Source organism: Colletotrichum jinshuiense, chromosome 3, assembly GCF_051148585.1.
Source record: "Colletotrichum jinshuiense chromosome 3, complete sequence".
NCBI lineage: Eukaryota > Fungi > Ascomycota > Sordariomycetes > Glomerellales > Glomerellaceae > Colletotrichum > Colletotrichum jinshuiense.
In genome coordinates, this window is record NC_139310.1 from 4,198,788 (window position 1) to 4,223,661 (window position 24,874).

A 24,874-nucleotide genomic window follows, 5' to 3' on the forward strand; every position below is an offset into this window, starting at 1 on the left:
ATTTTGCTGCGCCGTTGGTTGTGATCTCAGGAGGGCTGGGTTAGTGGCAAGTTTCTATAGAGAAAGGGATTGACTACCGCGTGTGTAGTGTTTGCAGACAAGCCAGCTAGTTATGTTGTTCCCAAGTAGTCACAATCAAGGCATGGTATTATCATTCTATGAAATTGGGATGCAAGAAGAGGTGAATATTTCATATCCTGGCATCTGGTATGTAATCCTGGAATTTTTCGGCTTCCTGGCTTTCAAGAACCAAGAACCAAATTCGTTGCGCCAGTAATACATGTGTAGCTGGGACATGATTGGAGTTGATGATTGGCTAAATACAAGATTGCAATGCTGTCGCTCAATGGACGGGTTCCCACATCTGTAGATATTTGAGAACGGTTTACAAGAGCCGCCTTACAGCCCCCCTCACTTGCTGTAGCTAGAGGACTTGGCCATCGGGAAGCCCGCAACCTAGTAGTCGTTAGTCAGTGCCAGTCTCGTGGTACTATCGACTGACTCCTTCGTCTAAACTCACAAATGCGCGCTAAGTATCACTCTTGACGCGCTCTTCATGTTTTGAAATCTCTACTTTCAGACTTTGACTCAAGTACTTGGTCTCTGCGGTGGCTCATTGAGTCTCGCAGTCATCAGCCGAGGGTCAAATGCCAAGAAAAGGGGCCACTGCTACAATGGCCAAACCTGTGGCTAATCGGTTCGGCGGCTCTCGTTAGTTGATCTATATCAGGCTCGAGACAGCACGCAGTCACCGGGCAGTGGTGTTCGTTTGCTCGTCAATATTGTTCTGAAGTGTCTACGGTTCGGTCGGATCCCCTTCAAACATATCGTGCTCCAAATCCGGCTTACCGAGCTGGAAGGCACGCTCTAGATTGGACGAACAGGCGGTCCGGGACACGGAGGACATGAATCAACAAAGGAGATGACAAGAATCACCGAAGAAATCACAGCAGTATCATGGGGAGTGCGTGGAAAGTGGTCTTGCTAGCGATAATAAAATATTGTCGTTATGATGTAGAAGCAGCCGGAGAATCAACACATGTTGAACACGCTGTGTTTCAAGAACATGTCATAATAGAGGCGAGTCAAACAAGCAGAGCTGGGTAAAAAAAAAAAAAAAAAACACACACACAGGAAGTTGAGGAAAGCCACAAGAAGAGGTGGTGACAGTGTGAAAAGGTTCTTATGGAACGCAAATGGAAGAAGACCTTAGCCTGGGTAAGAAAAGAAGCAGCAGTAGGACCATCTCTATTTGCTTAGCCTGGCTCACCGTTGCAGTCTACTATCTTCTACTACTGGCGACAAACGAAGGGTCACTGCAGAAACAGAACCCAAAGATTTGCATTAAGCTGACGAAGAAACATCGCCAAGCTAAGTCTCGGATAGCGGCGCTAAGCGGTGTGTGCGCCAGGGTCAGAGACACCCAACTACACATCAGTTGCCTGAGGCCATTCAGACTACTCAAGGGAGACAGCAAGGACGTGTTACGGTTCAACAGAGTGCCTGTCAACCATGGAAATGGGTACATTCATGCCCGTATGTGGGTGCCCGAAGGGCGGCCGTGCTGCAAACACCAGCTTTGGAGGCCGCATGATTTCTGGCTAAACATTGTTGTCTTTGGCTATATGCCGCAAACATCCGATGTTATTCCTTCACTGGAAGGTGTGACTGACGACAATTTGAGTAACGGTCTGGAGGTCTAGCGACGGAGCCGTCAAACGTGCCTGCATGCGTCCTGCTTCTGCAAAGCAGACTGGATTTGGCGGCCGGGTACGTGAGAGGATAAGCGGCAAGATACAAAACAAGCAAGGTTGCGGGTGGCGCCGAGTGAGCACTGAGCATCATGTCACGTTGGCACTTCGTTAAACTGGTGTGAAAAAAACCAAAAAAGAGATGCATCCGCCGGTAATCGAAACCGGGTCCCCAGCTAGCTCCTGGTGTGGAAGGCTGGGATGATAACCACTACACTACAAATGCCGACCAATGTACATCAAGTAGATGTTTTGGCGGTGAGCTCTTGGGAAGAATACCCTAACCAAGTAGGATTTCACTACCTAAGATTTTGTATTTGTCAGACAACGTCGTCTGCTGTTGACTGTCAGCCGTATACCGTACTAACATTCGCTCAATGTATCACGAAAGTAAATTCGAATAACAGCACTGGCCGGGCTGAACATGTCGGTTCCTTCTCCTTAATTCCCTTCCGTCCCTTCTTCTATTCTTCTCATGTTATCCTTTCCGGGTTATGAACAAATGGAATGCTCCAAAGAAAACGGGATCAGAGGAAGTCAATAAGGACTGGTCTCTAACATGTCAACTGTGTGCATTTGAGGCCTTGATTGGCCGTCCCCAGACCAAATGGGCCCCCCACTCCGCAAGGGCATCTTTGACGCGAGCTCAGGCCTCTCTTGTCTGGACTTCGGTGCAACAACATGATGAAATTTTAGAGATGCAGCTTCCGTCATGACCCTCTCAGCCCACAGCCCACCGCGCTAATTACAGACTCTGCGGCATGTGAATTGATCTTCACAGACAAGTCATAGCATGGAATCCTTCCTTCCACATGCACACCTCTGCCTTCTGAGCGTCCATCCGGCCCAGGCACCGGGAAAGTGGCCCCAATGTGATGTCACGACGGTGGTCGCAGACGATTTTCTCAGAGCACAAGCTTCGGGTCTGCAGGAAGACCGCAGCCGTTGACTGCGTGCCGATCCCATCCCTAGCGTTTAATTACAAAGCCGGGCCATTATTGTAAGTATCTTTATTTGAAATGTTTTGTTTGCTCGAGGTTGGCATGGATGCAAGTTGCACATGCTTTGGGACCGAAACATCACAACTATTCTTCACGTCCGATTTCTTGGTCTGTAGGTCTCGTCGATTTCGTAGTCTGGCATCGACGGGTCAATTGATCGTTATAGAGACACGCTCTGTGGGGGCCTAATCAAACGATTGTTGAAAGATCAAGACGACCGATCTCAGACCCTGTGGTCCTGCTCGTTCCCTTCTTTTCCGCGCGGCCCTGGGCCCATGACGGAGCTGTGCATCGCAAGTGCGGCCAATGGCCCTCCTAACCCCACGATTATCACATCGCGCATACCTCTGCCCACAGCGGCTGCCTTAACGTGCCTTGCCTTGCCTTACATCACGCTACTCAGTAAGGTGTGCGCTTTGCGTAGGGCTACATGCCTCGAGAGCCAACCCGGGCTGCATTCCTCCCCCCTCCCCCTCGACCAGGTCGTTCTCACTACAGAGAGTCGAAACGCCTCTTGCACAAACACATCCAGCCGAATGATACCTTTACGACTCATCCCGCCTTGTAAAGGGAAAGCCAGACACTTCGCGAATACGCGCGACGGCTGCTTGTTTCTCTCTCCGAACCCGAGGCTACGGGATCTCCCCAAAACTGTCGATCACCTCCGCATTAATCTCGCATCTCTCCCCGCATGAGTGTCCCCGAAGTTGAACTTTCTACCATGTCGATTGCCTCACCCGGCGCACCACCACGTGGATGCTGAATCGGTGTCTCTTCCTGCCTCCCACTGTCATGGACGGCGATGTCCGAGGGCGTCCCTTTCATCCCATCTCCCATCCTTCCAAGAAACCAAGTTTCGAAGCTTCTCACACATCTCTCGTCTCGAAGCATAACCATTTTCGGGTGTCCGGGGGTAAAAACCTCCTCGGCAACGTCCCATCAAGGCAGTGATGCGACCAAAGCTCCGGAGTCTATCTCGATGCTGGTTTCTGCCAAGACAGGCCGACGCTGCTACTGCGTAGGACGGCGGTGGGAGGTGTTTCTACCATTCTGCGCCTCACCGACCCACTGACGCTGCGGCCTTGGCTTTTGATCTTGCTACTTTGGACAGCAACTGTGCTTTTGCCCCAGGCCCAGAAACCTGCAGCTGTAACTGTCATGTGCAGTTTTGCAGCCCGCAGCCTGCATGTTATCTGACTAGTTTGGCAGCGAAATTTTCGGGGTTCAACAGCTTGTCTTCTTCAGAAGACGCATGCCAATATTCTAAGCCACACCACTCGGAGAAAATGCTACCAAAGGGCAAGAAGAAAACGCCTGTTGCGGTGACGTACGAATGCGAATTGCCCTGGGGCTACATGGAGGCCCGTTCTGTCGCAAAACGGCCGTGGACAGTCCCGATCGACGTAGCCGGATCACACCTCCCAATTGGGTGGAACTTCTCGTCCCTTTGCCCAAAGTGGCAGTCCGACTGAGAGAAAGAGAGTGTCCGCATCTCAATGCGACTGGAGATGTGGCCGCCGCCGCATGACCCAGGTAGACTTGACAGCGGTCAACGTCCCCGCCAGCCCCTCCCGAAGCCTCCCTCACTCGGCATGGAGAGTTCACTCTGCGGCTGGTGGCAACCATGTGTTCCCGGACTGCCACGCCCTCGGCAAGGTCCAGAGGTTGGCCCTTCCTGGCTTCAACCAAGTCTTGGGTTACCGTCGTCCCTGCAGAGCACCGGCAGGCCGTAACGACCCAGCCACTTGCGCGATGACAGCCAGTTTCAGGATCAGCCTTGGGAGACTCTTTTGGGAACCTTGGCTGGACTGATGCTCTCAGGACCCAACGTAAAGATATAATGTCTCTAGGGCTCTTCCATCTCTCCCGAAGTTTGGGTTATCTCAGAACAGTCTCATCTCGCAAACACTTCTCTTCTATTGCATTCATACCACTAGCCTACCGTAGCAATGGCGCCCACCATGGCAACTTCGACTTACACCACCAACAGCAGGGCCCCGTTTCCTCTGCAGCTCTCTCAAGGAGCTTTGCGGTCACCAATTACTTTTGGCCAGGCCGAAATCCAGTCCCCGCGGGCCCTGGCTAAGCAAGAAAAGGACCTCTGCCTCTCGGCACAAGACTCGATATACATCCACAAGCATGACCAAGACTTCTGGACTGCGCGATGCGCCGAAACCCTTGATGGACTCATGCTAGCTGCCGGCTCTTACACACAAGTCCAGCGTGCCGCCCACCTTCAGCTTCTCTCAGATGTCATCATCCCTGCCATGGGCCCCCATCCGTCCTCTGCCCCGACAAAAGCCTTGTTGACCGCCGACGGCTCCGCGTTCGAGCCGTCCTGGAACATCACCGACTCGGGCTCCTCCTCCATCCGCTTCTCATTCGAGCCCATGGGCCGCCATGGCGGCTCGCCATCGGATCCTTTCGCGCAAAAGATCATCCCGGCCATCCTTCCCGCCCTGCGCAGGGCTTCCCATGGAGCGGATACTCGGTGGTTCGAACAGTTCATGTCTGCTCTTTTCCTCAACGAGGCAGAAACAAAGGTCGCCCTCTCCAGACTCCCCAAAGGCACCCGCGCCCCGACCTCGTTCTTGGCCTTCGACCTCGACGGCGGCAAGGCTGTCTTCAAGGCCTACTTCTTCCCCGTCCTCAAGCACATCGCCACTGGCGCCTCGACGGAAACCATCACCTTCAACGCAATCCGCTCTCTGTCTCCGGGCGGCGCAGACCTTACCGTGGCCGCCAACGCCACGGAGGAGTACTTCAAGAATGCCCCCTTCGCTATCCCGGTGGAGATGATTGCTCTGGATTGCATCGACCCTGCCGCGGGCGCCCGTGCCAAGCTGTACGCCCGCACCCAGTCCAACGCCTTCGACGTCGTGCGCCAGGTCGTGACGCTTGGCGGCCAGATCAACGACGAGACCACGCTGGAAGGTCTCGAGATTCTTCGTGGCATCTGGCACCTGCTCCACAACGAGGCGGAGCCCTACGGCGACGACTTCGATAAGCAGCCCAAGGAGCTCGACACCCTGCACAAGGGCATCTGCTACGGCTTCGAGCTCAAGCCCGGTGCCAAGTTCCCCGAGGTCAAGGCATACGTCCCCCTGTGGCAGTACGCCGACAACGACGCCGTCATCTCATCAAACCTCGCCAAGGCCTTCCGTTCCAGAGGCTGGGCCGTCGCCGAGAAATACGAGGGCGCGATGCCCAAGTGCTTGTAAGTTCTTTTTTCCATCCCGCCCTCGCACTCGGCCGCCGTGCATATTTCATAAATCCCGAGACTGACCGTGTACTCTACTAGCCCCCGCTCGGACCTGACCAAGACTACGGGAACACATTCCTACATCTCGTTCGCCTTCTCCAAGAAGAAGGGGGCCTACCTGACCATCTACTACTCGATCAGACCCCAGGATTCGTTGACGGCTTTTTAAACGAGGTGTAATGAGATGAGTCGTGGGGTGGTAATGTTTCGTCGCGAACCGGAAAGGGGATGAGTGGGGGGGTTTTTGGCATTTCCTAGCATTGGGGTTTTTTTTCTTGTTTCCCCATTTGCGGTGCTTGCCCTCTACACAGAGAGGCATGATATCCCTAGCATCGCTCTTTTATGAACACAGATTTGTTTCAAGTTTTGGTTGGGTGAAGGACCCGAGATTGATAAATATATCGGAGAGGGAAGGGTAGGGGTGGATGAGCAGGCGCGATATATGGCAAGAAATTGGTGCGCTTATAGCAAACAAAGTCGATAATCAATCAACCACTCAAATCAAATAATCAAAAAGCAACCCGCTCGATGCATTCGACTCTCTCGTGTTCGACTGCTCTTCAACTTCTCCCCCTCCCCTTCCCCTTAGCCCTCCCCCCAAAACACAGCCGGCACCAGCCAGCACGTCGGGCAACGGCACACAACGTTTGTCTGGGGGGTGACGCCCCCCCCCCCCAGCCAAACAAGCAAAGATATTCCATGTCACTCTCAGGGAGACCGAGGGGGGGGAGGGGGAAGGGGTTGGTGCTTCACTCGCTGCAAAGCAAGGCCATCACCGCCTCCCCCTCACCGAGGCTTACTTTAACAACAGCGTTTAAACATCAAACCCCCCGAAAAAGTGAGTTGTGTGCACCGGCACGGCCGGAACACCATTGGCATAGAAACCATGTTGTTGCCTGTCCCATAGTATGGCCCCCCCCCCCCCCCCCCCCCCTCCCCACTCCAAAACTGCCATGCATTGATTGGCCTGCGTGGATGGGCATGTTTGTTAATACCGGATTCTTCCACATGTCAACGTCTCAACGACAACTTGTTTGTAGGTTGAGCAGATGGCGCCCTCTGGCCAATGGTCACACGTGGTCTCTCCCGCCAATTTTGATATCACTAACAAACGAACGACAATTTGAAGGAATGTGGGTATTTTAAGCCTATTGAGTATAGTTTCGATCCCTGATGATCTGTCTGTCTGCTCCATGTCCATGTTGTGAGAGCGTACGTGGTGTGCTGTCAAATAACGTCGCTACACAGCGTTCCGTCCCCAGACATTGCAGGAGAACATCTGACATGGTTTTTAGTTCGATAAAGCGAGCCCTCCTTGTTCCTAATTCCTATCCCGGTTTCCGCAAAAATAAAGCAAATTACGCCGTTTCTTTATGAGCTGTGTGATTTCCTCTCTTGTCCAATCTCGGTGTGGTGTCGTGGTGTTTTGGTTTGTTGGGTTTCGATCCCTGAACAGTGGCAAAGACAAAAACAAAACAAAAGAATAAGAAAGTGGTATCATCAATTCGGTCTCGCACTTGGTTTGATTTTGGATTGCAATTTCAATCGAAGTTTCGTCTTCTAGATCTGGGCAGTCTCGGTCTTGGAAACAACTTCTTCCTCGTCATCCTTGTAAGGAACGAAGTCCTCCGATTCGACCATGAGCCCAGACTTCTCCTCGACGACGCCGGCCTCACGGTGCGCGGACTTGCGCGAGCGATGGCGGCAGTGTCGGCGAGCAAATGGAGCCTGGCGGCGGACAAGGACGCGCCAAAGGCAAACGACAAAGGTGCCGACCATCATGCCAATGCTGGTACCCAGTGTTAGTGGAGCTCAGGAAAGAGGGGTCACGCGACCAAGGGTCCGGGGAGTGAAACACTTACATGCTAACGCTGACGCCGGCAACGATGCCGATGAGAATGGGGAGAAGGATGTGCGAGGTGATGTTCTTGGCCAACTGGCCCCAGGTGTGGTGGTGGTGTCTGATCTGGCCGTTGTGTGCGTGGTGGCCATTGTGGCCGTGGCGGTGCTGGCCGCGCATGCCTCCGTGGTTCTTGCGACCTCCGCAGTGCTTGCCGCGCATGTTCCTCAGGATGGCGGCACGCCACTTGCAGTAGATGGTAGTGCAACCCTCGGCGGGGGAGCCGTGGGCGGGCTCTTCATGGCGAGACGGGACAGATGTCTCGGTAGTCTCGATGTTGGCAATCATGAGCTTGCCGGAGGGGGTCTTGATCAGCTTGACGTTGACGTTGGGGACGTCACGGACGAAGCTGTTTCCGACTTCGATGATTTGAAGGTCGATCTCGACGAGATCGAGCTTCTGCTCGGTGTCCTTGACCAAGGGGCGGATGCCCAGGCTGTAGCCCAGTTGAGGGGTGTTGGGGTCGGCCTTGCGAGGGTGCTTCGTGGCGGCCTCGGCGAAGGCGGGAACCTGGGGGGCACGGAGGGCCGAGTACCACGAGGCGGCCTTGGGATAGAGCTCGAAGTCGTTGACTAGGAGGTGGTCGACGCCGGACGGGTCGGACTCGACGGAGAAGGTCAGCTCGAGGTGGTTCTCGATGTTGGTCATTGTGTGGTAGCGGCCATCGTGCTGACGCATGGGCATGGGGCATCCGGGACAGTCGAGCTTGACGCGGTGGCTCTCGAGGCCGAACTCTGAAGATGGCTGCTCAAAGGGGAGGGAGTTGACGATGTCGTTGTCGGCTTCGGAGATCTCGGGAACGATGACGAAGGCTTGCGTGGCCGTAATCGCCAGGCCGGCGGCGGCGAGTGATTTCAGCTGCATCTTGTCGATGCTGTTTTTCAGTCTTGCCGATGGGTTGGTAGCAAAGGACTGGATAAATTCGAGTTTGGGGGGTTCTCTACGACTTGGTTTGAGAGAAACGAGTCGAGGTTGGTCGTTGTGGAAAGGAAAGGGTTGTAGGTCTTGAGGCCGGAGTGGGAGGAGAGGTGCAATGACATGAATGCCGTGTCAATGGGTGGAGTAAAAAGGGACCAGCACAACGTAGCGTATCCGCACGCAGGGCAAGGCAGTTACGCAGCTCCCTACCACGGTACGGGCGTCCTACCCAGTAAAGATGGGGATCAGGTGCTGGAAGTGGCGTTAGTCTGTTAGGGCGATGGGACTGGGACACGCTAGGGACGACGGTCCAGGGCAAGCGAGCAGGTAGCTGGCCTGTTGCGATCAGCGGCCTTTGGCGGGTGATGGCCCGCGTCGACCAGTGATAAGTAACCTTCCCGGAACCAGCGGAGAGGGATGGGTCTCCTTGGGAGCTTCGAAGGGACGGCTCTGCCTCAGGCACGGGCACAACACGGTCGTGGCGGCGCCTATCTATCAGGCCGATTATGTCATACGTCGCCCCCGACCCCTGCCGCTCAGAAACAGCCCATCGATCGGTCTGCGTGCGCACTGCTCACCTCGCCATTCCTCACCTTTGCCGCCATCCACTCACCTTGCTCTTTGCAGCGGTCCGCCCCAATTTTCCCTCTTCACCTCCAGCCCTCCACGACTATGTAATACACGTATTGCATGGCATGAGTGTGTCTGTGCAAACTATAATCCCTCACACGCAACCCGCCGGTTTCAATTGACTCTTCTTGCTGACCTTGTTCGTTTTGCTTCCATCGCCTCGATCCCAACTTAAGCTCAAGGGAGCATGTCGCCGCATCGACGCTGACGATCCCTTGGACAAAACGTTGCCTCTTTTGGACTGCCCGGCCCCGACATCCAGCTCGGAGGATATGACGTCTACGCTTGGTGCTCAATTCACGGCACACAGATACACACAGACAAGCAGCCGGGGAAGCATGGAGCATGGGGCAAATGAGGATAACCGAATGGGCGGATCAATAGAGTAATGGACGGGAGAGACACAAGTGCCCCCCTTCCCCGTTGATTCATTGTCCACTCGGCCAGACCGCAAGCAAGGGGTCTCGTCTGGTCTGAAACTTCGTTGCCGTATCATCGTGATACAAAAGCCTCTAGAGCCCACCTTGAATCCCGCCGTCCCCAAGAATGCCCTCCCATAATGGGCCGTCAGGCTGTTGCAGGTAAGAATAAGTGGATTTCACAGAGAAGGACGAGCTTGCTCCCGAGAGTCTGTGCTGCAGTCCATTGTCTCCATTCTTTCCCCTAAAGAATCTGTACCTCTTTGCCGTCTCGGCATCTGTACAAATATCAAGATCACTTATGATGGGAGAAGTCCCCCGCCTAATAACACACCTCGGTGACCAATGCGTCTTCGGTGAGGATTGGTGAGGGGGGACTGGAGCTTTGGCTACTCATGGTCAGGCTTTTTTTGGGGGGAGGAACGGAAAGGGAGGCGATTTGATGGTGCATCGCATTTGCGGCTGACAAGAAATATTGCGAGAGCACCCTCCCCCAGTTGCGAGCTGCACAAGACCAGATAGCGCGTCAACACTGTTTTTAAACCACACCTTTACTCTATTGCGGTTGCATCGAGGGGCCATGTGATAAGCGCAGCGGCACAGCCTCCAATGCGGCACACATTGGTTACCGATGCGGTTGACCCTCTCGTAGTAGCGCTTACCGAGGGGGGGAAAGGCATACCGGGCTATATGTATGATAAGAGAGAATCCTTCGCCCTATCAGACCCATAAGACAGCGCACGAGGCTTGGCGAGGCGATTTACAGGTACGCCTTGCTGTACGTGCCGCATCCCGCTAACCGCTGGAAGAACCGCAATATAATGAGTCGCTCTCCTCGACTCGAGCGCCCATCGACGAGCCTTGGGCTTGCAGAGGCAGTTATTGAGTAGATTTCCAGACGCCAGACGAGCCATCGCTTTCGCCGCCCCCGTCTGCCCTCCTGGCCATGGCTGGGGTTATCGAAGATATAAGCCGGCACGCCATCACCACCGCGGCCAAGCCCGATGGCCACTCAACCCGGGAACCCGTCAGCCGCGACTCTGACCCTCTGGGCCTGGGCTCGACAACCGAAAAGGTGAAGACTGACGGCCCAGAAGGGGTTTCACTTGAGTCCACGTTGGTGGTTCAGCTGCCTTCCTCGCGTTCAGGAACAGCCGACGGCACCGGCCAGGGGCTGTCTTTCGGCAAGGAGGGAGGAGGTGACTTGGAGAAACTGGCGCAGGCAGAATCAACGACGCTGCCATCAGCGCCTGTATCAAACACCCACGCCGGGTTACCTCCGCTGCCCAAGCCTGTTATCGTTCCCCGGCTCGACCCAGGGTGCACCTTCCCCTTCGCGAGAGCCTGGGCGCCCGAACTCGAGCGACATGACATCTCGCAATCCGAGTGGGTGGGTTTCCTAGACCGCCTAAACATCCTGGGCAAGCCTCACCCCGGCATAACGGTTGCCCAGATCATGGCCATCGGGGTCTCCTTTGCGCCCGTCGACGCCGCCGAAGGCATAGCGGCCCTGATCGAGGCGGGGGCCGCCGGGTTGACAGCGTACATGGCGCGGGCAAGGTGCCAGAAGCTCATTGCCATGATGAACCTGGAGTACTTCGGACCCCGGGGGCTCCGTGTCCGTATCGTGAGCGGGAAGGAGATGCGGAGGAATCTGGGCCTGCAGAAAGGCGATGCCCTGGTGGCGCCACTCGGCGAGGACACGCTTGACATGACCACGCAGGAGAGGTGCTTGGAGCAGCTGAAAGGCCGGGTCTCCGAGCTGACATTCAGCGTGCCGGGCCCCGCCCCGGAGACCAAGGCAGTCGCCAGGCTGGCCGCGTGGAGAGTGAGAACCCAGCTGAAAAAATCCGACAAGGCGGCGAGACGAGCTCGTAAACGGGCCTGGAAGAAGTTCCAACAGGGCAAGGAGCTCAAGGAGTGCAAAGAAGAGGTGTCCCGCGTAAAGCGAGTCTCCTGGGTGCTCTTGCAGAATATCGAGGACGCCGAAGCAGACGTAATCCGGGCCAAGGAAGAGGCCGGGGGTAAGAAACGCGGAAAGCTCTGGAGGGCTCTTTTCGGCCACTGTGCCGTGGAGGCGGGGAGGAGTAGGTTTGCAAAGAAGAAACTCACTTGAGAGTATCCACAACTTTGCGTGAAATAACCTTGTTCTCATTAAGGACTGCCTGACAATCCGGCTTGAGATTTGCCAAGCCATGGCTTCGCCTTATCGAGCTTGTCGGCATGCTTCTTTAATTCCTTCCTTTCAGCGGAACTCCTTGATGGTGAGCACGTTTTGTTTCGTCGTATGATGATCAGGATGGAGGACCCACGTCAAAGAAAGGTCTGCATAAGTTGTAAAATTTCTGAGTAATATTAGTTTAGAGGTCTTCTACACGCTAGGAGACACGAGATATCAGAGGGGTTCCGTTGATGCCGGATTGGACAATTCAATTACGCAGGATTCTTCGGCCCCGTGAGCAGCAAGTGATTGTCGGAAGAGGTGTCGTCAAATTGATGGATGCATTCTCTACCAAAAGGCCCACGCTTCGCGCAGATACGCCCCAGCAAGGGCCATGATGAGGTCTTGACCTTGACATATGCAGTTAGATGCCTCGGTTTTCCCGGGCATCACTGTCTACAAAATTACGACACTGGGCGATCAACACCTCGTCGGAATGTTCGCCGAGGTCTGGTGTGATACTCGGGGGCCGGCAAGTGGATGCGCGCAGGTTGCCCACTAATCTGAGATGCGGAATCGATGATCGTCTGCCATTGTCTCACGAATGCACCAATACAATGATATGGGCCATCCCAGAATACAAAAACAAAACACTGATCGAGTCTACATTGCGGCTGCCCGGGAATGGGATTGTTCGCCGCCACGAGCCTGTGTAAGCTAACCGTCGGCCTACGGAGTACACACGGAGCGATGGTTCTTGGGACATAGGCGTCTCGTCGTGGGTAAATGGCGCTGTCCACCGTGTTGTCAAGAACCCAGGGGTTGCCAAAAAAACATCTCCACACCGGAGGCTAGTCGGCGTCGTGGGGCCGGACGGTTTGACGTTAATGACGGACCACGGGAGCTAGCGAGCTGCCAATGGGAGACTAGCTCACGAAGAAAAGAGTTCGTCTAGGTTAAACTCAACTATCAACATGGCCGCGACGCGCTTAGGGTGGCCTATCTTAGCAAGCAAACAAATGGCTCGCATTTGGCTCATTTGCTCGGAGATAATGTGCCGGCGGCAGATTGTCACGACCGAAATGAGGTTAGAATCGATGGTCAGATCGCCTGGCCTGCAGCTGGGCAGGTTGACAGTCGCTTCCACTGGAAGATGGCTTACCCGCGTGCCCGTCAGCAGTGTGTTTCGTTTCGCCTCAAAGACCCACGAGGGGAAAAAACGACAACCCAAATTGTGCAGTTATTTGGGGTTACAAACCGCTTGTTGCATTTGGCTGTCACGGTAGCTGCTCGGAAAGAGGGGCATGGACTCCGAGCTCAAGCAGCGCTGGAAGAGCTGTCTGGACAATGTCATGCTACGAGGCGTCTCTCATGCATGCAGCCTTACTGTGGTGCACTTCCGTATCCGAACATTGTGCCAGAAAGATGAACGGGTCACGGAGGCAACTGTGCTTTGGCGACCATCAATCCATCCCATTCAAGGACACGCGCTTGATGATCTGGCGGGATGGATTCGAGAACACCACAGGATGGGCATCGTTCTCCAGCGGCAGAAGAAGGGCCCACGTGACAGGGTCTTCTCTGGTAAGGTGGCTGGCCAAACACAGCTAATTGTGACGGATAAAGCGGGATGCAGACTCAGGAGGGGTTAGCCCTGGTTCCTGTTCCATGTCTGCACTATGCATGCGGCAGGTGAAACGTGCTTAGAACTTGAAATGCGGTCTGCAGAACAAAAGACGCAGCTGCGGGTGATGGAAGCCATGTTCTTAGAAGCAGCCGCGTCGGCTGCCAAGCTGCTGTGCCTTTGTCGCCGGTACAGCGTTGGTTGCAAGGGGGAAGGGTCATGGTGACCCCGAAGCGTGGGATATGCGATACAAGGCAGCTAATGAACGAAATCATTGTTTTTCGGCGAATGTGTACAGACAGGGTAAGATGCAAGATGCATAGACGGCCTTCTTCGTCTCGGGCGCAAATATGACACGTAGTCAATGGTGCGAGTTGAGGTGTTCCTGCGGGCGGAATACACTGATTGCAGGCAGCCTGACGCTGAAAACCGCAGGCAGAACCCCGGTCGCATGCCTTTAAGGTAATGCTGATCAGCGTTCCCGTGCTGGGGTGGTGAGAAGAAGCTAGGCGGCAAGACAGGACGAAGGCAATCAATTTCCATTCTTCCGCTGCTCGCGCGGGCTGTGGGTTGTTAAAGCTGGTCACTCGTGGTGGCCCCAAGAAGGAGGGTTTTGTTGACGGTAGGCAATTGTCGGTGCCTCGGGCTCTAGGATGAAATGGCTTTGTCTTTGGCAATTTGGCAATGTTGATCACTCGATCGGAAAGTTGCCGATAGGCGGGGGCATTTGAAGCGGGATAGAGGTCTTCGGGCTGTTTTCCTCTCATTTTTTTGCGCGTGAAAAACATCAGCTCAAGGAACGAGGCGTTTCAATTCGTCCCGTCTTATGGTTGGGGGTGGACGGTTGTGATGATGATGGTAGCGTCGTGGTGGGCGTCGGTCGATGAACGAAGGGCAGCTCTGGCCTCCTAATGGCCCCTAGATAATTGAATGATATCAGAGACGGAGCAGGACCATGGGGATTGGCAGATTGTCTCGGCGACAAGCACGCGCAATGGCGATGACAACTTCGAGGTCGCAGTTTAGGGGGGGTGGTTTTTGACGGTTCGGTCGAACAGGCGTGCGTAGCAGTGTTCCAGTTCCAGTTCCAGGTTGGCTTGTCTTTTCTGTTTCTTTTTTGGGGCTGCCGTGCACATCACCGGCGATTCTGGCAGGTGCAAAGAATACAGCGAGATGTTGCAGGCTGCAGAGAGAGCATGATGCGTGGAGGGGGCTTGGATGGTGGGTGGTTCGAATGGTTGCAGAGGTGCGCTTGAGGGACGGTGTATGAGATGATGTGCGTTACTTATCCGAGTCCGACCAACAGTGCAGGTCCCCTGGTTGCCCCTTCTAGCCCCTTCCAGGTTGTCTCCTTCCTCGCAGGCAAGTGGGCGACCCGAGGAGGGCAGTGGCTGGCCGTCAACATGCAAGACCCAAGTCCAAGTCCAGGGTAGGAATACCATCAGCAATCGGTGGAGCACCTGCACTTGCACTGGTGAGGTCGCCCCAGATCGGGCCAGATGGCCCGCACTTGCAGGGACCCAAGGGGTCCCACGGTGCGTGCCTGCGCTAGTGTTTCCGACTAAGCCTGATGCGCTCGCGATTGGCCCACTGCCCACCTGATGGACGCCTTTGGAGTCTACCGAGGGCAGGGGCGTGCCACGGAGAAGGTCGAGAAGGGCACGAAGGTCTCCCCCACCGCCGGGGGCAGGAGCGTTGGACTAACGCTGCAGTGCTGTGCGTGAGAAGCGAGCAGAACGGTCTGGTGGAGTCCGCAATCGTCCCCCCTGATGCTTCTGACTAGGAACACTCGTGTTGGTGACGGCCACAGTCCCTACGCCGGCCCGTGCTTCGTCCATCTGCTTCTCCGGGACCTCGACCTCTGCCTCCTAAAGGTTGCAGCCAGGGGCAACCCATGCATGGGACGGCCATTGACCACTTGACCACCCGCCTCAAGGAGGAGGGATTGGGGCGCCTGTCCTTGTCCGACTATCGATTTGACCGGCGCCTCACACTTGCCAGACTGCACTCTCGGAGTATGGATGAGGATATGGCGGCAACATATCTGTGCAGAGAAAAGAGATGACGAGAGAAAGAGCTACCGCATCTCGCGTCAAGCTCGTGTCGTCAATGAATGAATGAATGCTAATTGACTGAGAGTGAGACTGCCCAACGGCCTCTTGACTCTCCCAAGTTGAGCCAAGCCGGGGGGGCGTTGCTGTCGTGCCCACCCCCCCGTCGTCATTTTCTTGCACTAGACTCCGTTTTTCGCTCTTATCCACATCGTTTGCGCAATCCCGTCACAGTCCCCACGCCTCTACTGTTACTTTAGATAGCAGCGGCATATCACTCTCGGCGTATGAGCCGGACTGGAGGATGGGAGAGGCAGGCCATGGTGGAAAACACGTTTGCGCAGTAAAGGACGGACGGACAGGAAAGAAAAATAAAAGAAAAAAACACCCCCGGTCACTCTGCTTCCCAGCGGAGTCTGCATGCTTGTACTCGCGCTTTTGAATGGGCTGTCACTCAGGCCAGACCACCCCGGTCTCCAGATTGGGACTCAAACCAGGCCGACCCTCTTCTGGCAGCCTGCCTTTCCTCTTTTGATCTCTGGGGATCCCTCCTCGCTTCTTGTCTATCCCCTCCTGTCCCGTCTCGACTCCTCTTCCAGACCTTTCCTCTCTTCACTTCGTTTCGCCCCCATCCACAGGTGTTAGGTGTGGTTGCGAGCAAGACCAGTCGCCGACAACTCGACTTGGGCCAACTTGTAAGTCGCTCGGTCTAGCCAAGCAAGTCACGGTCCGTCGGCCCAGATCCCCAAAAGATCACGATACTTCTTTGTGTTCTCGCCCCAATACATACACACACACACAGACACCGACACACGCGCTCGCTCGCCCAGACACACACTTTTTCACTTGTCGACTTTTTTTCTTTTTCCCCCAAATTCACCGACCCGATCGGCGGTTATTGACCTCGTTTTACTTTTTCCTGCCACCAGTCAGGCAAATCTCCGTCTTGAAGACAATTGCCCATCTCGAACAACTTATCGAGAAAACCTCGACTCGGCCCCGCGCCATTGTCCTTGCTGGGCCATTCCATTCTGTGCCGTTGCCTTGGGATCCCACCTTCAAACAACCCCCAATCGTCGGTCCCCACGCGGCTTCGCCTGTCAGTTCGCACATCACTACACCCATCGAATCCACCACAGCCTGCCTTCTTCGCCTGATTGTCTCTTGATCTCCAACTCTTCAGACGTCAATCACAAGGTTCCCCCGGGCCAGTGCTGCTTACCCCGACGCCGGACACACCCTGCCCGTTCCGCCCGCCTGAAACACTCTCAGTCCTTTCACCAGCACGGCAAGACCCAGTGTGTGTCGTGCAACCATCCGCGCTCGTCTCACCACCCGATTTCCCTTCTCCCGCCCACCGTCAGAGTTGTACTCTGCCGTAGCTGTTGCGCCGACGACTGCGTTCGTTGGTCTGTTATTTGTCGAAGCACCTGCTTTAGACTCTTATTCCGAGGTCGATGCCATCATCTCGCACCCGCTTCTATCGCTCACCCGCGCCCATCTGCTGTGGACAGCCGTCACAGCCCCGTCCCATCTCTCGTCTCTATCGACAGCAACGATAAATCTTCCCTGCCGGACAAATCACGTTCGGTAAAGGCCAAGTCTCGAAACACCAAATGTACGTGATCCCCCTTTGGGACTCCCCTTACCCGTGGCCCGGCTGTTTAGGTGCTCCTTGCTTTGGAGGGTGTGGCCAACTTGAAGCAACCCTCCCGAACCACCGGGTATCTCCCACCTCTGTAACTGGGCGGGTTCTCTCGGTGGGCGTGCTGCATCACTTTCCCTCCTCTACATTCCAAACCTCTTCACGCTTTCCAGTGCTGACCTGGACTTATCCACGATAGACCGTCCGCTGTGTCATTTTCATTCTCTGCTACTCTAATTAATCCATCTAGCATTGCGCTATCCTGCGACCTCGCGGACGCACTTTTCGTTCCTTTGCTGCTTTTCCTTTCCTTGCCTTTCGTCGCTCGCCACGCCACCGTATTTCGGCCGCACTCTAAACTTCGATTCTTTCTAATAGGCCTGGGTCCTGTTTTCATCCTCGCGCAGTTACACCGCCTCGCAATAGAGTTGAGCGACCATTCATTTGATATACCCCCCCGCCAGTCGTTTCTGTCCGCGAAGCTACGCCGAGTAACCGCAGTAGTAACACTGCCATTCGACCATATACGAGCTTCTCCTCGGGCAATTTCAAGACCGCCGCCGCATCAACCTGCCATCGGAGGCCCGCAGGAACCACGGCCAAGGAATTTGCACCTAGGTGGTACCGCAGAGCGAATGGTCTAATTGTCGTGTCTGGACGCGCAGGCTTCTTGGAAAGAAAAGGAGGCAGGAAATAGGGACACGAAACTCTGATGTCGCTGGACCGAATTCACGAGTACTAAATGAGTCAACCCCAACATGGAAACGATATGGACCGACCGCCAATAGCAGGATCCGTCAAGCGGGCGAGAGAGCGGGCTCAGGCTGGATTCCCGAGGGAGCAGTACTCACCGCCGGCCGCAACGAGATTTCCAATAATGGAAGAGGATCCAGACAGCCCTACGGATGTCTCAGAACGACGCCAAATTATCGAGCCGCCTTCATCACGAATACCGAGACTGCAACCACCTGCTGGTCTGCAGAACAAGGACGGAGGGATTGGTGTCGCCATTTCGCGGCCGACGCCGATTCCGCAGTGGCCGTTGCCTGGACCGATCGCGTCGCCCACGAATGCCCCGGATGCGGAACCCTACCGACCGCCGCCTGGCCGAGGACCGCCGCCTCCACGCCCTCCCCGCCCGAGCAGAGTGCCCTCAATATTGGACAGCTCACGGGTTCAGGACCACACGCCGGTGTTTCAATACTCGCCCCAACTCGGACGTGAATCGACGCTGAGCCAAGATGTATATTCCGCCCCCCTTACTCCCTCATCAAGACACACACAGTCATCAATTTCATCCGTCGGGTCGATTCCAGACTTTCCGCTGCCATCAACAATACCGGCCGTCGCTGTGCCGCCTCCGGCGGTGCCCCCGAGGCGGAGTGTTACCCTCGGCCCGCCACCGTCGTCGCGCCGAGGCGATTCGTCATTTTACTCGAATGCCTCGTTCGTCTCCCCGATCCCCGAAGAGAGCCCACGGTCCAGGTCGCACACCTCTTTTGCCTCCAGCGCTGCGATGCCGGAAAGCTGGGGCAGCCAGTCGCCAGGATACAGCCCGGGATATCCGGACGACTTTTATGAGGACGATGCATACTCCACCGAGGATGAGAACAGCGAGATGAGTCGCGGCAGCCGATCGCCATACGGCGATGTTGGAGACGAGAGCAAGCTCGTGAGAAGCGCAAGTCTCGGCAAGATGTCAAAGCCCTCAATCGTCATGAACCGGGCCCCGAGCGGTGGGGATCTGCTGTCACAGGAAGCACAGGAGTCGCGGGTATCGCCGCGGCCGTTGCCGAGCCCTCTTCAGCCCCCAATCGCCCCATTTGAGAATGGGACGGGCTACGTCGACGCGTCCAGCTCCTCGGGCACAGTTCCCACCATTGCCGCCACGGCAACTACTCCGTCACTTACAGCCGACGCGATGCTCGACGCCTTTGCCGCCGCTAGTGCAACCGACCCGGCCGAGATGCGGAAAGTCACGCCATCACCGCGGCCATATAACAGGCTCTCAGCCATTAGACGCCCGCCCAAGCTTGGGCTTGACATGGAGTCGGTTAAGGCAATGGAGTCGAGAGGCAGCATGACCAGCCTGCCAGACCTCATCAAGCGCGCAACCCGTCTGGCTGCCCTGATCGATCGGGGACGACGACCTGCCAGCCGATTTGAGATGGACGACGGAACGTGGGCGGACGAGAAGGCCTATGGGCGTGAGGGGGAGCAGCAGGTGTCTGGCGTGTCTTGTAAGTGGAACAGCATCCCCCGGCCATGCAAGAAACGACTAACTCTTCAGCAGCTGTTGACAAACACCAGTCGGGTCTCTCCGACATGTTGGCCGCGTTTCCTCCGCCAGCAGCAACAACCCCCAACCCGCCCGAGCGTGGCAGCTGGTTCAGACGAGCTTCCGCCGCTTCATGGCCCCTGGCCCCTGGCAGCCGAAACAGCACACCGCAACCCGTAACTCGGGCGATGGCGGCGAGAGGGTCTCCATTGGCCAGGCTCGAATCTAACGACGGCGAGTCGACAACCAAACGCCGCAGGAGATGCTGCGGCCTCCCCCTGTGGGCCTTCATCCTCATCGTCATCATCATCTTGGGCATCGTTGCTACCGCCATCATCGTCCCCCTCGAATTCCTCGTCTTCCGGCGTAACCGGACTAATACTCCTTCAGCGGAGCCGGCTTTGGTTCAATGCCAGAACCAGCTCAAGTGCGAGAATGGCGGAACAAACGTCATATCCCAAGGCGTATGCTCATGCATCTGTACCAACGGATTCACCGGGCAGACTTGCGCCGTGGCTGGAGCCACGGGATGCACCACCGCGAACATCATGGGGAACACCACCTCTACTAATTTCAATAATGTCACCCTCGGCTTGGCGGTACCCCGCCTTCTTCAACAGTCCCAGACGAACTTCTCAATCGCCTTGGATGGAACCGACATTCTGGCCAAATTCAACACTGAGAGCCTGTCGTGCATTGCCCAGAACTCGCTCGTCACGTTTGATGGACGCTCCACCCGCCTAGGCACGGCCAGCGCTGACACAGACGTGAACGCAAAAGGCCTCGTCTCTGTCTCCGTCATCACAATCCTCCCCGGGCAAGCGGCAACCATCACGTTGGGGTTCAACGCACCGGGTGCCGTGATTCTCCCATCGCCCGACATTGTTGGGGGCTTCACGACGCTTACGGGCCCATTCCGTGTCACAACCATCCACGCCTCTAGCTCGACCATGTGGGCTACTGTCACCATTACCCCCACCCCAACATCCCTTCCAGAAACGAAATCGTCTGCGCCCCCGTCGTCGACCAGTGTGCCTCTGACATCGCCCGTCGTGCCCCCGCCAGCGACCACTGTGCCGCCGACTTCCACAACACCTCAGGCATCCGTGTCCACTTCGGTGCCGGCGTCCTCCGCACCTACACCCAGCCCAACATTCACGGCTACGGAGGAGACGCTCGACTTTGCCCGAGTTTCGGTGCTTCTCATCCTGCAGAAACAAACTCTGATGGCGGCAACAACGGCGCAGACAGTGTTGCAGCGCTTCTTCACAGCAGCGGACCAAGGCAGTCGGCAGCAAAATGGCGGGGTGTCGCCGACCGAGGCTTTGAACGTCACACTTGGGGGAGGCAATTCGGTGGACTTGATCAACTTCCGTATTACGTTACCTGGGGGCGTTTCGGGCAGCACGCGCCGCTGAGGAGGTGCGGTGCAATTGCGACCGAGACAGTGAAGCAGACGGTCAGACTATGGTCGTTGACGGCGTGCCGAGGGGGTTTAAAAATGTACATAGATAGGTATATGGTGCTTAATGAGGCGACGAGGTAACTCTTTTTCTTTGGGTAGAGGACCCGAGCAGTACGAGGAGGTATGTAGGCACGCCGGCCCGGCCATGTTGTATAAAAGAATCGGTGCGTTTTCTTATTTCTACGAGCGGAGGATATCTGACGCGCATGGCATCTCGACGTGGATGAGTAAGGTTAGCGAGGGCGTTGAGACCGGAGAAAGTCAAAAGGAGCCGTGCATATACCATTTATCAATCAAGACATAATCACGTCTACATCAGTTCAACAGTTTAATCAATCCGGGTGAAGAAGCAGCAAGTAGTCTTCATGTGTCATATTTACATTTAGCTGGCCGTGCTACGTCTGGCACCCAGAGAGGGCGTCGACGAGGCCTTGATGATGCGTTGCACATGCCCCGTGAAGCCTCAGGCAAATAAATATACGGCGTGGATTGCGGGCTTCTGGTCACGATGGTTGGGTGGGTGGAGTCCGGGGAGGAGCCCATCGGATAGACGATGATCGGGATCGCCGCGGAGGATAATTTCATTGAATCAAGGGGATCACGGCCGCGATGGGGAGTGGGAGAGAGGGGCAACTAGCAAGTGGGGGGAAATGGTGTTTCTGCGCTTCGCTTGATGACTGTTGGCGTGATTGATATATGTGCGGTATATTGGGGTGGGCCAAGGCAAGGAAGTAGGGGGATTTTTTTTACCTTGTGAGCGGAACGGAAAGACAGAATTGATTACTGGTGCGTGTGTGCGCGTGAGCGTGTGTACGGAGTATTTTTATTCTATCTGGCGCGCTTGGTACCTTGCGTTAGTTAGTTTCCATGTAAGGTACGGACGCGAACGGGCACCAAAAAATCTTTTTGGGGAGGGGAGGAGGATCCATAAATGAAGCTTTGGTAGGGGGGGGTACCGCTTAGGAGGAGGGGGATTGGAGGTTTTGGCGGCAACTGTGGATTTTTTTTTCCCTTTTCCACTTTGGTTGTGGTTTTCAGGTTAATTGGGGCGTAAGTGAGTGTGTGGGTGTTTTAGATGAGATTTATGGGTAGATGGGGAGGGGGGGTTCCTTTCCCTTGGGCTTGGGATTTTCTTGGCTTTGGGCGTCTGTTTGTGTGTCTTGAATCAACCGTTATATTATTTATTGTCATTGTCTTTATTACTACTGGTTTTTGGGAGAGTACACCATGGTTTTTAAAGATAGAAACAGGGACGCAATCGCCGAACACCGCCCGTGTTAGTCAGAGGTGACCCTGGGTGGTTGTCTCGACTAAGTTGCACCGAGTGAGAGGGAAAAAAGTGAGTGAGTGAAAGTGAAAAAAAAAAAAAATTGTATGTGCGTGTGTGAGCCTGCCAGTTTGAGGCTGTTGGCGGTGAGTCGCATGCAGATTGCTGACACAGACAGGCGCAGATTTTAGTTACGAGAAGCAGAGAGAGAGAGAGAGAAAGACGAAGAGAGAGATGAGCAAGGTTCAACACTTTAACAAAATACCCCCCAAACAAGGTAATTCAGCCAAGTCCAGGGAAGTTGCGATGTGCGGAAAAACATAGTGGCGCTAGCACGGATCAAGAACAGCGCAATCTTCTATTCTACACTCGAGCAGAAACCTTACTCAAGGCGGGCAGGGCAACGAAAAGGCAGGGCGAGTAACTGATAAAAAATTCACCGGGAAAGGAGGGACGAGGGAGAGGCCGAGTTCAATGTACGGATAAAGGTGAACAGGATTCCAGCCTGGCAGGGGACGCTGGAGAATCGACACGGCGTCCGTCGGTCTGTCTCACGCCGCCATGTGAGTCGTCCAGCTTCAAACATCCAAATCATCACTCATTCCAAATTTCCAAATTCCGGATTTTCTCAAACAGCCCCGGGGCGGTTAGAATCCGTCTGTCCTGTCCTTCCCGGGGTTGAGTTCCAACGGGGGGGAGACAGCTGGGCCAATGTGGTTCTCGTTCTGCCGGGCAAGACAGGGTCGAGTTGGGTGACATGCTTGCCACGCAGTATCCCCGGAGCCCAGTCCCAGGCTTTTTTCCTTCTTCAATTTTTTTTTCGTGGGCAAGTTGCAAGTATTGCTGGCGGAAACACCGCCCCGCCAGAGACCCTCTGTTGGCGTGGGCATCCCCCGGGAGTTCCTTTTCTGCCCTCGCCTCTGATCATTGCCGTTCCCCCTCCCCCTCCCACACCAAGTCAGGTCCGCCCCTCTCTCCGTCGAACCAAACCCCCCTGCGTTCTAACCCCTTTAAGGCGCAGGCGTACCAACGCAAGGGTGCCTGCGTCCCCTCACCCTCTGATGCCGTCTCTTCCCTTTCGCGATGGGGCTTTCGGTAGGGGTGGTGGGCAGTGGGTTTGCATTGGGTGAGAAAGAGTTCGAGAGTTGGTTGTGCGTGATGGGCAGGCGGGCCACTGTCCACAGAGGGGGAGCAGGAGGGGCGCAAGCCAAGAACCAGAAGCTGTCAGTCAGTGTCGTCGGGTCTTTTGAAACCCATCATCCGTTCTGGACCTCGGGCCCCAGGCTGCTCAAGCGACTTTTGTATGGTGTAAGTCGCACTCGTTCGCTGACTGACTTTTACCAGATCAGTAAATTACCGCACAGCGGACAAGACAGCGACAGGCACAGCCTCTTCTTACCATCCGTCGAGGTCGATATTGACAGATGACTGGACAGCAGGAGAAAAGCTTGAGAACCCAGAGTGTAAAAGTCGATGCGCTGCTACGTTGGGTCGCCTGCAGCACGCACCCACGCGGTGTATGCAGTGTAGCGGAAAATAAGGTAGGGTGGCAGACTTCCCAGTCCCTCCTATCAATCAATCCGTAGTCCCCCCCCCCCCCCCCCCCCCCCCCCCCCCCTGCCGAGGCGCGAGCGCGCGCCCATTGAGGCTGTGAAGTGCGAACCAACCCAAAGTCGGGAGAAGTACCTTTCGGCGCGGCTGACTCCTCTGAGTGACATGGCGAGAGGACTGAGTCCTGAGTATCCGTAATAGCAGCAGAACCCACTTGGCCCAGCAAGCCCGCAGCAAGGTTACGTGAGGTGAACGCCCACGAGAGACCTCGAGTGGATGCCGCCCGAGTGGTTGTTGCTTACCTTGTGGTGCGAGCTGCCGCATCTGCTGCACCATCTCTAATCCTGGCCCGCCCTGTTGTACTTGAACTTGGACTTGGGACTGGCTTGGGCAAGTGGGCTGGCTGGCAGGCTGCGCATCCCGGGTGACCCCTTCCTCTCACTCTCTTTCAATCTGCGTCGCTCACTCTCGCCTTGCGCGCTCCTTCTCACTCTTACTCCTCCTTCGCTTTCCCTTACCTTACCTCACCTTCCCTCACCTTTTCTGGACCTCATTCGCTCCTTTCTGTACATCGAGGGAACAGATCCCGCTTTATCTGCTCACCCGCCCACCGCGCCGCCAACACGTCCATTCGAATCGTCCTCCGCCCCTCGCCAGAACTCATCCAGCCCTGCTCATCACATCGCATTGAAACTAGGCCGGCCGGACTGTGTAGGCTATTCGACGCGCGCAGACATCTCAATCACGCTTCTGAAGCCAACTGGCCAGCCGCCACCTTCGCTTGCTTTCAACCTTTCCCCGCAAGACTTTGGCCGGATTTGGTTGGGACCTAAGCACCTGGATCTCGACGTCCCCTCTCCAGGTCAACTCCATCTCGTCAGACCTCGTCTCCCCCGCTCTCCGTCAACTCTCATCGCCAGACGATAGAGCTGTACGAGGCATCTACCCACC

The 24,874-nt window shown here is 55.6% G+C and overlaps 4 protein-coding genes across 4 annotated transcripts; 3 read left to right on the forward strand and 1 right to left on the reverse strand.

Annotated features, from left to right (window-relative positions):
- Window positions 1-4,701: 4,701 nt before the first annotated feature.
- On the forward strand, window positions 4,702-6,183 carry EsH8_III_001113 (uncharacterized protein; the record flags this gene model as incomplete). The annotated part of the gene is made up of 2 exons (XM_083262838.1): window positions 4,702-5,969; window positions 6,054-6,183. 2 exons carry the CDS (start codon window positions 4,702-4,704, stop codon window positions 6,181-6,183), a joined length of 1,398 nt encoding a protein of 465 aa, XP_083123325.1.
- Window positions 6,184-7,574: 1,391 nt separating this feature from the next.
- EsH8_III_001114 (uncharacterized protein) lies at window positions 7,575-8,778 on the reverse strand (the record flags this gene model as incomplete). The annotated part of the gene is made up of 2 exons (XM_083262839.1): window positions 7,575-7,803; window positions 7,877-8,778. The coding sequence occupies 2 exons, from the start codon at window positions 8,776-8,778 to the stop codon at window positions 7,575-7,577; spliced, it is 1,131 nt and encodes a 376-aa protein (XP_083123326.1).
- A 2,049-nt stretch (window positions 8,779-10,827) lies between these two features.
- Window positions 10,828-11,997, forward strand: EsH8_III_001115 (uncharacterized protein; the record flags this gene model as incomplete). Its single annotated transcript, XM_083262840.1, has 1 exon — window positions 10,828-11,997. The coding sequence occupies one exon, from the start codon at window positions 10,828-10,830 to the stop codon at window positions 11,995-11,997; it is 1,170 nt and encodes a 389-aa protein (XP_083123327.1).
- Window positions 11,998-18,104: 6,107 nt separating this feature from the next.
- EsH8_III_001116 (uncharacterized protein) lies at window positions 18,105-21,058 on the forward strand (the record flags this gene model as incomplete). Its single annotated transcript, XM_083262841.1, has 2 exons — window positions 18,105-19,602; window positions 19,656-21,058. 2 exons carry the CDS (start codon window positions 18,105-18,107, stop codon window positions 21,056-21,058), a joined length of 2,901 nt encoding a protein of 966 aa, XP_083123328.1.
- Window positions 21,059-24,874: the final 3,816 nt, after the last annotated feature.